General features: G+C 59.3%; 1 protein-coding gene across 1 annotated transcript in view; it reads right to left on the bottom strand.

Moving 5' to 3' along the window:
- The window catches only part of RBM19 (RNA binding motif protein 19), a 117,035-nt gene that overhangs the window by 4,635 nt on the left and 97,006 nt on the right, over positions 1-15,394 (bottom strand). Inside the window, exon 23 of the mRNA XM_032876213.1 lies at positions 14,420-14,540. Coding sequence (XP_032732104.1) covers positions 14,420-14,540 — 121 coding nt within the window. The remainder of the gene's footprint in view (positions 1-14,419; positions 14,541-15,394) is intronic.

Raw genomic sequence — 15,394 nt, 5'->3', positions numbered from 1 at the left:
TCTCCTTGCCTGTAATGTGGGGGCACCACCAACACCGACCTCAGGGGGTCATGGGGAGAATTAACAGAGGGAAAGGAGCAGTGACCGACCCCTGGTTGGGCCCCAGCGGGTGGCGGCCAGACTGACATCTCTGTTGCTCTAACCCCTGTCGCTGTGGGTATTGGCGTAGTGTCTCGCTTTGCCATTAAGCCGGTGGGCGCCGACAGGGCGGGGACTGTCAGGATGGCTATTGATGGCAGGTGATCAATGACTAGCTATAAGATAAATGAGTGAGACGATCTGGTTGGTAAAGGCTAAGGAAGGTATGGTACCCATTCCCCACCCCACATTGGAAAATGGGGGGATCCACGGACTCCTGCGGGGCGAGTGGTGTAGGCAGCAGGTCAGATGATCTGAGGTCCCGGCTCTGCCGCCTAATGGCTCGGTGACCTTGGGCAAGTCACTTCAGCTCCCAGAGTCTCGGCTTCCCCGTCCATATGTGGGGCGTGAAGACAGGACCCGCCTCCCGGGGCGGCCGTGGGCATCTGCGAGTCTGTGCACAGAGCCCTGCACACTAAGGGCTCAGCACTTGGGAGCTGTGACTGCTCTCGCGGGCCTGGCGCATCCGACTCGGGTCGGGCCCCCCCCCGCCACTCCCTCACGCCAGGGGATGCGTCAGCCCGAGTGAGTCCCCACCGCACGACCCCCAGCACCGCCCGCAGGCCCTGCCTGCGCGCAGAGCACCCTGCTTGCAGGAAACAGCTGCTGAAATCCCACTTCTCCGACATCAAAAGCCTCAGTGGGTTTTCACCAAACAAACATAATGCAGAATTGGAGAAAGGTGTAAAATAAATAAATGAAACAAGCTGTGCATTTTCTTTTAGCATTACAGCTGCACCCGGAGATAAACAACAAGTGAATGTCACCGAACATCAATACCCAAGAAATTAACTTGACAAAAAACTCAGCCGTCCCCCAACAACCCCCCAGTCCTGCCCCCCTCCCCGCCCCTCCCCCCCTCCAACCACCATTTTGCATTTCTGGAGTTCCCATCTAATGATTTTATTTTTCAATTAATTCCTTGACAGAATGCCAGCCCGCGTCTCTCTCCCGGCCCTGGCTGGCGCTGTCGCCCTGCGTGGAAGGCACAGGCAGGCAGACAGGAAGGCGCGAGCGGGGGGGTGGGGGGCTGCTGGGAGGACGACAGAAAGCGCCTCATGGGGTTTTGTTCCAGAGGCAGAGCACTGAGGAAGGGCGAGCAGAGCGGGGGACAGGGGACTTCTGCAGGGGCCCTGAGAGGAACAGGTGCCGGCAGCCAGGATCAGAGCCCGCTGCTCCGGGCTGGGCCGCCTCTGTGTCCCACAATGACTGAAGGTACTGGGCTTGCTCAGATGGGTGCCCCTTAAGTCTTCCCCACAGCCCCTGGCGAGTGCTCAGGGAAGGCTGGCCCATTTTCCGGCTCCGGGACAGACACCAAACAGGGGCAGCAGTAGTAGCCCTGGGCCAGTGCCAGAGCCACTGTGGGTGCCCCACCCTGGTGGCCGCCCGCAGCACTAGGGCGTGGCTCCGGGACATGTCAGTGGCTGTCTCTGGCCTCCAGGGTATGTGATGCCGCGGCACAGGGCCGGCTGGAGGGGCTGGGGACATAAGCCCCCCGGAGAAACCCTCCACCAGAGAGATGTGTTCATGGGGAGCTGGTGGACACATGTCCCCGCTCCCTCGACTCCCGGGGGACAGCTCTGAGGTGTGTGCCCCACAGATCTTGGAGGGCCCTGGTTGGGGTGAGCACCTGCCGCCCACGGCGGGCCTGCTCGCGGCGGCCCCTGGGCTGGATCCCTCGCTTCCTTCCCGTTCCTCATGCACTTCCTGGGCTCACCTCTGAGGTGATCTGCTTGGTAGCCACGTCCGCGTCTCAGGCTCTGCCCCTGGGGAACCCGCACCAGGACACCACGGCTACAGGTGACCGAAGGGAAGGAAGCCTCCCACGTGACACAGGTCCCCCGTAAAGTGTTTGCATTTGCTGACTCAATTTAAGATTTAAGATTTAAAAAAACTAGTTACTAATTTGCAAACAAAGGGGAGATGCTACGCAACAGTCCCCATTTCTAGTTTCTCTGGAAATGGGCGGACCCAGGGGGCCCGTGAACACACCTGAAAGCGAGCACATGCTCTGTGCCAGGCCTGGGGCTGGGGCCGCAGCGGTGCAGGAAACTCTAAAGGATATTCGGAACCGCCAGCCACGGGGGCCGTGTTGGGGGTCCCCAGGTGGGAGTGAGCCGAGGGCTGACCAGGAGAAGCTGAGAGGCAGAGGAGGACCCCCGCATTCCTTGGGCCTCTGTGTCCCAGGCACCGGCTGGCTCTGAGCGGCAGGCTGGGTGTGCATGGGGAGAAATCCCACAAGCTGCGTGGTATTACTGTCCCATTTGTCAGACGCGCAAGCAGCGGCTCTAGGGAAGTCACCTGACCTCACTCACCCCACAGCCCATCACACCAGTGATGCCTGTGGTCCCGGGGCTCAGTGGCCCGCCCTGCAGCGCAGACACTAGCACAGCCCCCCGTAGGAAAGAGCTCTTGGTAGAAAAGGACAGGACAGACAGAGCCCCCACAGCACCACCTACCTGCAGTGGCAGCCTTCACCCAATTGCCCGAGAGAATAATCTAGAAACTACCGAAGCTGGGACCCCGCCCCCAGAGGTTCTGATGTGAGTGGCCTGGGGTGGGCATTGGCTACTGAGAACGATGATCACCACTGATCACCACGGTGCTCAGGGCCCTGGCTCGCTGGGAAGCAGGAGGCTGCGAGCAGCCTGGAAGGTGGCCCTCACTCTGTGCGTTCCACGCAGCTGGCCTGGAAGCTCCCCATCCGCAGGGCCTGGATTACCATGGATTTAGCCTGTGGTAGGGCTGCGGAGCCGGGCTAAGCCTGGGGGCTTTCAGGCTCCGTCCTGCATGTGTTTGCATTAGTTACAGATGCTGGAGAGGCTGGTGCAGGCTGGAGAGGCAGGGAGTGGCCAGGTGAAGGTGACTCATTGCACGCCACAAAGGAAAAGGAAGCGGAACCCTTGGAAGGCGTCCCCCACTCCCCTGCCTTGGGCCTGCAGGGATCTTTCCGTTTCTAGGGAAATGAATGATGGGCTTGATGGGCATGAATCTCCTGTCCCCCTCCTCCTGGCACAGCCCTGGGAGGCGAGTAGGGAACCCTGGAAAGGGAGGACACAGTAATGTGTCCTCAGGGTGTCAAGGCGGAAGGAAATCTGCACCAGATCTGGATGTGCGCGGGCCTCAAGCGGTCAGGCAGGCACAAGAGGGAGACGATAGGGCAGGCCACAGACTGCGGCAACCCAGCCCCAGCTGCCCTACGGGCCCGCAGCACCAGCGTGGTCAGACCTAACTTTTCCAGAGGCCAGAATCTCGATTTTCCAGGCCAAATCTTCCGATAGCAAAATAGTGGTGATTCATTAAAAACAAAAACAAAAACAAACCCCACCTGTGCATATTTTATAGGTAAAACAAAGACCCGCGGCAGAGCTCAGTTGATGGCTCACCTGGGCAGCCTCTGATTTATGGTCTCCTCTCTGTCTACAGGACCCCACTAGTCTCACTCGTGGCCATGAAGCCGTAACGAAAACCTCCCTGTCTTGTTTCTCGTGGGTTCCTCCGGCCTGGGCCAACCAACAATTCAGAAGCCAACTTGGCCGCCCCCTGCCACCAGCCACAACCCCGGAGGAAAAGCCTACCCTCCTCATGCCCCGGTTTCCAGCACTTTGGTCCCCAGGTCCCCGAACCCCTGTCCAATCCGGGCCCAGCCCCTTCCCCTCCCAAGTCGCTCTGAAATTCTCCTTCTGTCAGTTGAATTCTGTGATCGATGAGGAAGAGCAGGAGAAATGGCCCGGCACAGCTGGTTTCCCCGTTAGCCCTAGCAGGGATTCCTGGCCTCGGTGGCGACGGCTGAGTGAAATGTTTGCGGAACGCAGAGAACACAAGTCAATAACAATTTAGCTGGATTGGGAGCAAGTGCCTTCCCCGCACGGACAGCCGCTCCCGGGGGAAGGGGAAGAGAGTGGGGAGGATATTGCTGAAGCGCCTGGAAATATTTCCAAAACACCGCTCCAAGAGGCTCAGGGCGTGGGGCAGGGAGGAGGGGAGGGGAGGAGGAGGAGGTCACCTGCAGGCACCTGCTCCCGCCTGCTCCGGGCCCCTCCGGCCTCCCCAGCACCTCGGCAGGAGGGAAGCCTTTGGCTCTGAACATGCCGGCCGTTTGCACCCTTGCCACCGAGGAGCTGCGGGACGAAAACAATTCCCGCTTCTTCGTGTGGCTTCGCTCGACTCTGCCTCCAACAGCGGGGCCGGCTTGGGCCATTTGAGAAAAGAGCTGGTCTCCCGGCCGATTTCAACCTCTCTCCTGGTGCCGTCCAGAAGGAACAAAACACAGCACTGTGGCCAGGGGAGGCGGTGCCCTTCCAAGAGGGCAGGGTAAGACGCCTCTCAGGCCCTCCGGTTCCCGTCCCTGCGGTGGCAAGTGGCACAGTCGCCCTCATCGGCTTCCTCTGATACCTCTGGAGGAAGGGGTACCTGCTTCCCTGAAGCCTTAAGGAGGGACCGAGAGGCACCCAAGTGGAGGAATGAAAATGAGGCGAGGGGAGCTTACAGGAACCTTCTGTCTCCAGGGAGCTGGAAAGATCCACAGCGAAGGGATATTTTGAATAATAAATTCTGTGACTTCACATACTTGCTTGAACTTTCCCGACTGTGATTTTTAAAGCCCGATGATTATGTTTTCATGGCCAAGATCAAGAAGGCATATTTGCAAGGGCTGGCGTAGGGATAACGGGCTCTCCTGGTCCCCGATCTTTTGAAAATGAGCCGTCCTAGGAATGATTAAGTTATGGAAGGGGGGGGAATGGTGAGCTGTTGCAGGCTTTAAATATCATCTGTATGCTGATGACTTCCAAATTTATATCTCAGTCCAGACTTTGCCCCTGAGCTCCAAACTCATAGATCTATCTGCTTGACATCCCATGGGGAGTCCTAATAGTGTCTCAAACCCCATGTGCACCCCCCCAACCCCCACCTGCTTTTCCCAGCTTCCTGGGCTTCATCATCACAAGGCACCACCATCCTGAGTGGCTCCAAGCAGAAATCTCTACACCAGCCTTAATTTCCCTCATGCCTTCCGGAAGTAAATTAGGCTGACTCTCCCTTCACCACACAGGCTCAGTCCACCTGCTCTCCATCCCCATGGTCTTTGTTCCCACCCAGGCCACTGCCCCCGCTTGCTGTGAGGACCACGATGGGACTCCTACCTCCATTCTTGCCCCTCCACAATGCAGGCCCCATGGAACAGGGAGGAAAAGGTCTGACAATGTAAATCCTCCCTTCTTAAATCTTTGAGGAACTTCCTGCTTTATGTTGAATAAAAGCCAGGCTCCCTGCCAGGCCCCACAAGGAGCTCTGCTGGCCTCTCTCCAGCTTTGTTTCCGAGCATTCTCTGCCCTGGAACTGTTTTCTAGCCATGGTGGCCTGTTATGACTGCTCCTGTCCCAGGGCCTTTGCACCTACATGTCCCTGTGCCTGGAATGTTTATCCCCCAGAACTCTGGCTGGCTGGTTTTCTTCCTCCCACCAAAAAAACACTCCTGGAAAAACTTCTTCCAGTCCAGGGCTGTGCCAAGAGGAGGGGGAAATCTCTCCACTCTTCCCAGCTCCCAGGAGCATCTTGCTATCCTTTCTAATTTCCTCCTAGGGCCTGCCATCGTCCTAACTTTGTTATTTGCCTCTTTTGTCATCTATCTCTCCCCCTGAAATGCCAGCTCCACGAGGGCAGGGGCCTTCTCTCTAGTTCACTGCTTGGGCCTCAGGGCTGAGAAAGGCTTGAACACGAGATGGTTAATGCAGAGTCGAGAACATGAATGAATGAATGAATGAATGAACAGAGCCAGTGAGGGGCAGAATGATGGGGCTTCCTTCCTGGGGAGAGCTGGAGTTCTTAAGCAGAGACTTCAGTGGGGTGGGGGTGGGGGAGGGTGAGACCGTGATGCTTCCAGAACTGTATATGCTCTGAGAAAGGAGAGCGCATGGTAGGAGGAATTAGCTACCCCCGTGGCTTTTAGATAAAATAAGGGCAGCCATTTCTCGAGCCCCAGGGCAGGCCTTTTCTGTAAGTGGTGAGGCAGTAAACCATTTTAGCTTCCCAGGCCACAGGTCTCCGCGGCAGCCCCTCTCCTCCCTCACAGTGCGAGCACGCGGCTGGACCGACCGTGGGAACAAACGGGCACGGCCGTGTGCCAAAACCCCTTTATTTATGAAACCAGGCTGCAGGTTGGATCTGACTGTGGGCTCTGGTTTGCAACCACTGCCCCACCTGGATTGGGAGGCTGGGTCTGATGAGGGGGGGGCAACTGGGGATGTGGGGGCTTCTGCGGAATCGGGCGTGGTGAGCTAGAGTTAGCTATTCTGCAGTGTGCAAAGCTGTGTGCCCTCTGGCAAGTCACTAGACCTCTCTGGGTCTCAGTGGGCACCTCAGAAAGACAGGAACAGCACTTCCTTCCAGAGAGGTGGGAGGCCAAAACGGGACTGCATCCCCAAGCCCCTTGGCTGTGCTCCCAGCGCAGAGCAGGTCCTCCACTCAGCCCTCTCCCTTCTTCTCCGGCGCCTGACTTGGTCTTTAATACAGAGTCACATGGCTGCCCCTTTAGACTGGTGGCGGGTGGAGGTTCAAGGTGGAAGGGCTGGCTTCAGGCCAAGCGGGGCTCCGGGGCCGGCTGCATGGCTAACCGTCCAGCGTCCCTGCAACCGGGCTTCCCTCCCGTGGGGTGACAGTGAGGAGGGGCTGAACCGACTCCCGCGCTATGGCTGCTAGGGACGAGACGCTGGGTCAGGATGGGTCGATGGGACAGTTGTGCGCCCGGCCCGTGGACAGTCAAGGAGCGCCCATGGTGCTAGACAGGACCACGGTGGCGGGGAGATGCAGAGAAGGACCCGTGCCCCGGAGGGCAGGGCCTCACGGGGAGAGGAGACATCAGAGTATCGCACATGGGAACACAAAGTGGCAGGAAGACGGGGCGAGGGGCATGATGGGGGAACGGGGCACACAAGGGTTACCAGGGAGAGGGCCGATCTCTCACGTTCTGGCTGAGAGTGGCGGGCGAAGGGGCGGGGGACAGGCTGCCGGGACAAGGGCTTCGGCAGACGGGCCCCTTCCCCACCTGGTTCCGGTCCCCATCAGCGCCTGGCTGGGGGCAGCGTGTGCTGGAGGCTTGTGACCCCCCCCCCACCCCGGCCGGGCACCCGCCCGCACCCAGAGAGAGCGGATCTCCCGCCCCGGCCCGGGCCGGCTCTGGCGGGCGGGGGAGGCGCCGCTGCCAGCCGCTTGCCATGCCGGTCATGTCTGCGCTCCCGGCTCCGGAGGTGAAAGGTACAACCGCTAACCACAACCCATCAGTCCTCCCAGCTGGAATAAGACAACGGCGGGAAGCAGAGCCGCGCTCCCGGCCAAGTAAAAGCCCGTTTGCCCGGGCCTCCCTGGCTGCGCGGGGTCTGAAACAGAGGCTTCTGCGGGCGGGTTGCTTCTCTACCATTATATTCTCTCGGTGCCGCTTGCGGGTACCGCGGCCTGCCGAGGCCCTGAAAGCTTCTCGATGCCTCGACCCTGCTGGTTTGTAACACGCTCGGGAAGAAAAGGACACAGCCAGTGGCCGACTTTCCTCTTTCTTCCTTCCTTGCTCTCTCATTTCACCCTCCCACATGCGAGGGCTGAAGAATAGCACTTCACCTACCGGGGGCTGCGAGGGGCAGAGGGGAAAACGGTTCTGGGCTGGGAGGGGAGGCGGGGGCGGGACAGGGGCAAGGGGAGCGGACGGCTCTGTGGAGGACGGCCGCCTTGCTATTCCCTCTCAGGGCACCTCCGTCGGGTGTCAAGATCAGAGCAACATGGCCAATGGCATTCAGAGGTCTACCTGGCCTTTGCTGTTCAATGTCATGGGCATATCGCAGGCCTGACCTGAGAAGGGAGAAACCTAACACCCTGCCATCTTACAGGGACAAGGGACAGGATGAAGGCTTCCACAGGGTTGGAAGCTGGCAGCGGGGGGGGGGGGGTTTGAAACAAGCTTCTTTGGCTGCCAACACAGGACCCTTGGTGAGTGGTGAACACCAGGCCGGCACGGAGCACGGCTCGCTCCCACACCTGCGTCGGAAGGCAGGGCATTATGGACACCGTCTCCCCAGTGAGGACTCGTCCTCCTCCTCACTACGGTGTACGAAGCGTCTACTGTGTGCCAGGCACGGGGATGTGCACTCGGGACGTGGGAGACAAGCTGCCATCCGGAGTCAAATGCAAACACACCGGCCCCGGGCATGGCCCACGTGCTGGGCATCTCCAGGTTCTCGCCCACGCACCCATCCACGCACGCGCACTAGCCGTTTATAAGCCAGGCTTATAAAAACCAGGGCTCCTCTCCTGTCTCTCTGCCTTGCCCCGAACACATCCTTCCTCAGCCAGGCTGGCCTGGGAAGCGAGGTCAACAAAGTGCTCTGGGCGGCCCCAAGAAGGAAAGACAGGGGAAGTGACATCTGTCACACGCTCACTTGTGCCAGGAACCTTAGAGGCATCGCCTCCTTGAGCCCCAAGGTTTCCCAGCGGAGGTAGGTACCCTCGTCCCGCCATATGGATGAGAGCTGAGGCCAAGCGCGGTGCCCGAGGTCACAGAGTCGGTATGGGGACACACCCCGGGGCAAGCGTAAGGGGCACCAGCACACACCTGCTGATACAAAGACTCAGGCCAGCAGGATGGCCAAAAGCCCAGGTCTGACTCCTGACTTGGCCGCTAGTAACCGGGTACCCCCGTGGGCAGGGTGTCTGCCCTCTCTGTGCCTCAGTTTACTCATCTACAAAGCAGGAGCGAATGACGGTATTTACCCCCTAGAATTCTCCAGGATTAATACCTGCGACCGCCCGTCGATAACACCTGGCACAGAGTAAGGCTTAACAGATGAAAGTTGTTACAGCAGTAATAATAATAATTAGCGTTATCCAGCCTGAACCATACATGGCGCCTTCCACCTTCACCTAGGCTCATCAGGGACTCATGGACGGAGAGAGGGGCTGGTTGCAGGGGCTGCGGAGCTCTCGGTTCTCCAGCAAGCTTCGTGCCTGGCCCTGCTGAATGGTCGGGACACCTGCCTGTCATCCCCTGGCCCACATTCCACAGGGAGCCCTTTGTCGTGGCCTCAGGGCTCGGGCTGGGCAAACGGGGCCGGGGCCTCCACCGGAGACCTGAGTGCCTTCCTGGCAGAGCTCGGCGTGGAGGGAGGAAACTGGGCATGGGTCCCACCTGCTCTCGGAGTCTGCCAGGGTCCTGGAAGCGCTGAACAATGCAGATTTCGACACAAATGAGCTGGGTATTTTTCACCACGGGGAAGGGGCAGAGCAGGGGGCGGGGGGAAGGGTCCAGCCAGGACAGCAGGAGGCCAGCAGCCCTATTTTGAACATTCAGGGCTGTAGGGGCACCTCCCATTCCCCGAAAAGCTCAGACACACAATGGAGGGGTCAGTAAGAGGGATTGCGGGCTCCAGAGCACCTGTTCTGGGCTGACTTGTCGAACCCCTCCCCCCCGCCCCCCAGGGTCCAGCTAACGTGGGAAGGACGGATGGAGCCATTGCCCTGAGTACAAGGAGTTTCAGCCAGACTGTGCGAGCTTGAACCTGGCTTCCACCCTACACTGCCTGAGTGAGCCCCGGCAAGTGACTTCATCTCCGCACGCCTCCTCCCTTCATCTCTAAACAGGGAAGACACAGCCCCTACCGCCTGGGACTGCCCTGCGGGGGTGGGGGGTGCCCTCCGGGTGAGAAAACCAACAGGGCAGCTCGTGCTGCTTCTGTTACTCACAGAACATCTGCACGACAATTCTAAAAGGGGGTGCCTTTGTTAGCTGCCACCGTTGGTGAACGGCTGTGGAAGGGGAAACGGAAGCCCAGAGGGAAGGCACACTGACCCCCCCCGCCCCCCCCACCCCACCGACACTCAGCCAGGGAGCAACAGAAACCGGGTCTCCTGGATTACAAGGTCAATGTTCCTTCTCCTACAGCCAACCTTCCGGGGACCAAGAGCTTACGGAAAATCCGATGACAACAGATCCTCTTGCCCGAGAGGTAGACTTGCGCACACACACGTGCACGCACCCCCCCCCCCCACCCTGGGATGACAACATTTCTGGGTGTTCTCAGCTCCTCTGAGGCCAGCCCTAGACTAGGATCCGCGAAGACAAGGTTTCATGGATCCTAGGGTACAAATCCCTGTGTCTTATCTTGCTGTGTTCTGGAGAGAGCTTTCTTTTGTTTTCAGAGGATTATCATGTGTTTCTTTGGGCAAGAGTGCTGTGAAACACAACTGGGAATGACTTTACTCTCAGGCTGCCGTTCTGTCATCTTCTCAACCCAGACGGGTGAGGCCAGCATGGAGGTCTGGCAGGCGGGCGCGCGTCTGAGAGACCCCTCCGGATGGGAGGCCTCCCCTCAGCACACCCCTGCTGCTGTTCGTGGGCCCAAAATGGGCTGGATGTTCTCTGGGGCCACCAGATCCATCCTTTGTCCTGCTGTCCCCTGGCAGGTGTCCCTGGGGGACCTGGTCCTCTGGCTTACAGATGCAATGGGTCAAGGGGAGACCCAGAGGGGAGAAACGTGGGAGGACAGGGAGCTGTAGGCACTTTTCCCACCACTCCCCACCTGCTTTGCAGGGTTCTCTGGCATTGGCTGTGGGCTTCTACACTAGGGGACTGAGTAGGTGTCTGCAGACCCTGCTCTTGATGGATCCCAGGGACATCATTTCCTCCCCACCTACCCCTACAGGCCCTGGGATAAGGCGGGGGGGTAGGTGGACTGCTCCTCAGTACTGCTCACCTCTGGCCCCTACCCTCACCTCTGCATTACAGGCTCTTCCTGCCAAGCCCTGGGGTAAATTCTGTTCCCTGCCAGGACCCTGCCCATCTTCCCCTGGTTCGGGAAGGGTCTGGCAACACTCACTTCCACACACTAGGTTAGCTCAGAGCGCATGGCCCCTTCCAGAACCTGAGGGCCATGTTCCCCCAGGGGGACTCAAAGGGAGTCCAAACACAGAGCTGGACTCGCTCAGAACTGACCTTGGGGCCCTCACCTCACCTTGCACTTGAGCTTCCGGCCTATAAGCGGGGACACGGTAATGTGCACCGCCTGGGGCCTTCTAGGAGGACACACTGTTTCAATTCCAAAGGGCTGTCTGACATTTTCCATCATGACCTGTTATTCATCACCTCCATTTCTGGAAGGGACCCAGGACAGTCTACATTCAGGGTCTGGACGAGTCAGGATGAAGGAAGCCATGCAGGAAGCACTCATATACCTGGGTCTGATAAAAGCCCCAGACTTCTGGAAGATGGCATTTGCTAGTATAGAGTAGTACAGGGTGGTGGGGTGAGGTGGGAGTTCTGGAGCTGGCCTAGAGCTCCAATCTGCGACTTTCCAGCCGCGTGACCATGGGCAGTGCCTCACTCGGTTTCTTTGTAAAATGGAGACAGCAGCGCCCGGAGCTGCTGCCACTGTCCTGGGGCTCAGTGAGACGGCGCAGGTCAGAGACTGAGGACAGACCTCAGCACGGAGTGAGTTCTTAATAAACAGGAGTAGTCACGTGTCACTGCAGTGCTTGGTTGGTCTCAGTGTTCCCGTCCGTAAAGTGGGGCTAATCAAGAGGAGCTGGGTGGCTCAGTGAAGTGTCCACCTTTGGCTCAGGTCAAGATCCCAGAGTCCTGGGATCGAGCCCCGCACCTGGCTCCCTGCTCCTGGGGGAGTCTGTCCCTCTCCCTGCTCATGCTCTCTCAACTCTCAAACGAATAAATAAAATCCTAAAATTAAAAAAAAAAAACAACACAACCCCGGGTTCATCACGCCCACTTCGCAGGGCTGCTGGGGAATTCCCGGGAACACGTGTGGAAGACCGCTACTGCCTCTGTTCCCGCTGGGACTACACCTGCTCTGTCTGGGCTGCGGCCTGCAGCCGATACTAGAGACGGCCGATCCCAGAGCGGCGCCCCTGACCGAGCCTTTCCGCTGGGGTGAGGCAATAACGCTGTCTCTGGAACTCAATTTATCGAAGGGGGCTTCTCCGCGATGCGGGGGAGAAGTGCTGAGCCTGCAGGCCGCCGGCCCCGGGGGCGGGTGGAGGCGAGGCATGGGCGGAGGCCCTTACACAAACGTTTGCTGCGGGTGCATTTGGGCCTGTCAATGGCTGTCGATAGGGATAGGTTCCCTTTCTGAACGTCAGGATTTGGGGACTTATTGAGTTGTGAGCTGGGGACTGTGTACTCAGTCCTGATTCCTCTGGTCCCTCGTGTACTTTTGCTGGTAACTTCCCCAGCCTCCGACGGGGGGCCTGGCCTATGCTGGACATGGGGCCGGGCACGGGGGCCCAGAGAGGAAGCCGAGGACACAGTCTCCATGCGGAAAAAGGCATCAGTCCAGCGAGGAGAAAACCATAATGAAATAAATTACAACGTGGCAGGGAAGTGTAGGAAGGGAGGACGGAGCCCCTACGGATACCGAAGGAGAGGGGCAGAGAAAGGGAGGGCTTGCTGGGGGAGGTGTCATTTGAGCTGGGCCTTACTGGCTGCACAGGCCCTGGCTGCTTAAACAAACTGGAGGGCCGAGCATTCTGAGCAGAGGGAAGAGCACATGGGGAGGCACAGAGCACCACCGCTCGCTCGGGCGGTCACGTGGGACTGGGCTGGAAAAGGCCCCTGGAGCCAGGGAGGCCAAGGGTGTATCTGAAGGGTCCACAGGCTGAGCTACAGTCAAAGGCTACGCCCTGTGCTCGAAGCAAACCTCGGGGGTGGGGGGGCGCGTCTGCACACCCAAGACACTGCCCTGCTTGCTAGCCCAGAGCAAGACCAATGGGGCCCAACAACTGGAAAACTCCCAGCCCTGTAAGGGCCGCCTCCTCTGCGGGGTCCCCTATGCTGCTGCATGACTGGGGAGACCCAGTGTCACTGGCTGGGACAGGCAACAGTCACATCCTGGCTCCACGCTCCATCCCTGCGGGGATGAGTGGCAGAAGGGTGAGCTCTGCAGCCAATACCCCACACTGCCCCCATGTGACACTGTGGCTCCCCAGTGCCTGGTGGGGATGGGTGAGGGGAGCAGTGGCAGGCGCCTGGGTAACTGGTCCACCCAGGAAACCCCAAGAGCTGAGAACCCTCCAGTTGTCTCTGGGACTCCTGGGTGGAGGAAGGCAGCTTGCCACCTGAGACCTCAGAGCAGCCATGGCTGATGTCGCGGGTGGGACGACGGAGCCCCTTCACCAAGCCTGCTTTCCTGGGCAGGTGGGAGGAAGAGACACATTCTCAGCCGGGGGAGGCTATTCCTGGGCACCCGTCACGAAGCCAAAAGGATCCTAAGTGGGCAGGAGGCTAGCAGCTGCCCCTTTCCTGCCAGGCCCTGAATGCACTTCTGAGATGCATGGGAGAGGCGTGGAGATGGGATTCAAGTTCAAAGGGTCCTTGATAGCCCAAGTGCAGGGGTGCACACTGGGAGGGACAGTTGGGAGCACCTGCCTCTCCTTCCGCATGCCCGGTGTGGCTCAGTGTTCTCGAGACTTTCCCTTGTCCCCTCCTACCTGACTCCCCAGCACCTTGTTGGATAGGATGAGACCCATTGTAAGCCGGCCCCCAACTCTCGCCACCTTACCTGCTCCAGCCATGCTGGCTTCCCTGCTTCTGCTCAAGGTCCCCACTGCTCAGGCAGCCCTCTTGTGGGCACAAATGTCACCTCTGCAAGGAGACCTTTCTAGTCCACCCACTCAAGTAATGTACCCGGCCTCTTCCCCTAGAATCTGCTGCCCAGCTAGGTCACAGCTGCACCCCTGTGCTAGAACAAGCAGGCACTCACTGAGTGTTTTCTGGGGAGGGACTGAATAATCAGCGAGGCCATGGGATGCCACCAAAGGGTGTGAGAGGTGGGAGTAATGTCCTGTGAACATTGGGCTCCCAGCAGGGAGTGGACGGCCCTCAAACGGAGTAACTGAGGAGGATCCACCGGAAAGGAGGCAGAGGGTAGGTGTTTCAGTGCAAGTGACCTCCTTGGCTGGCCAAGGGGACCTGGACAGAGAGTGCCAGGTAGAGAGGGCAACTAGACGTGAGCTGCAGCCTTGGGTGGCAGTGCCAGCCAGCCACCTGCCAGGACAGAAGGCGGGGGACCAGGGCAGGGGGTGCCGGTGGAATGGGGAGGGGATAAACTCCCTGACCCCAGTCTCCTCCTCTTTCCCAATTTCCTGCCAGGCCTTCCCATCAACCCAACCCAGCCAGAAGCCAAAGGGTATGGAGGCTACAGGCGCCGTCTGCACAGATGAGCATCCCGTCGAGGGATGGCAGCAGCCCGTCCAGGCAAGGACAGACCCCTGGGCACCCTGGCACACCTACCGTGGAAGTGCTTGGCCGTCTTCCGCCGCAGGGTCTGCAGGCTCACCTCTGCGTCGGCCCACTCCAGGACCAGTCTCCGGCCGTACAGGTGGGTGCTGTGACACAGCGCGTGGAAGGCTCTCTGGGGGAGCGAGGGCAGGAAATGAAATGGCGAGTTAGTGGAGACCTACAGCAGACGCTCGTCCCGTCCCCTGGCCCCATGCCGGCACCTCAAGCTCAAAGGCCAGGTTCTGGCCCTTGTGACACCTGCTCTCCAGCGAGGGTGTGGGAGCTGCTGGGCACTTAACTCAATTAGCAGGTTATGTTCCCAGGGAGAGAGCTGCAAGGGAACGTGCCGTCGATATATCTGCCTGTGATTGGTGGCTGGGCCAGTGACCGGCTTCCTCCCACACTGTGTCCCATCTGGGGAGGGCCACCCCCTGGGACGGCTCACCTCCCACTGGGCCGTCGGGGGAGCGCCATGGGACAAAGCTGAGCCCTGCCTAGCCATGGCGACCAGCCACACAAGCCCCTCGCTTTTCCCTGGTGGCTCTGTCCTTCGCCAGCCCCGAGGAGTCCGTCCCCCGCCCTCCCAGGCACTGGCTCCTTCCCTGGGCTCAGCAGCTCTGGCCTCCCGCTCTTTGCTGCTCCTGGCCTCCAAGTTCTGCCTACCCCCCACTCTGGTGTTTGGGGCTGCTTTACTGAGATATAAACCACACACTGTACAAGTCACTCCTCTAAAGTACACAGCTTGTGGGTTTTCAGGACAGCCGGAGTTGTGCGGCCATCACCGTGTCAAGTTCCAAAACACTTCATCCTCCATCCTCCCAGGAGAAACCCCACACTCGGCACTGGTCGCTCCTCACCCTCCCCCGGCCTTCGGCCCCACGAGTCTGCTTTCCGTCTCTCCGGATCTGCCTGTTCCGAACGTTTCAGATGAATGGAACCATGCGGTACTGGTGAGTTCGCTCTTAAATGTCACCAGGGCCCAGGCTA

Source organism: Lontra canadensis, unplaced genomic scaffold (genome assembly GCF_010015895.1).
Source record: "Lontra canadensis isolate GAN:19392208 unplaced genomic scaffold, GSC_riverotter_1.0 scaffold58, whole genome shotgun sequence".
In the NCBI taxonomy this organism is placed as follows: Eukaryota; Metazoa; Chordata; class Mammalia; order Carnivora; family Mustelidae; genus Lontra; species Lontra canadensis.
Note: the sequence above shows the minus strand (reverse complement) of the source record. Positions and strands in the feature narration are given on the sequence as shown.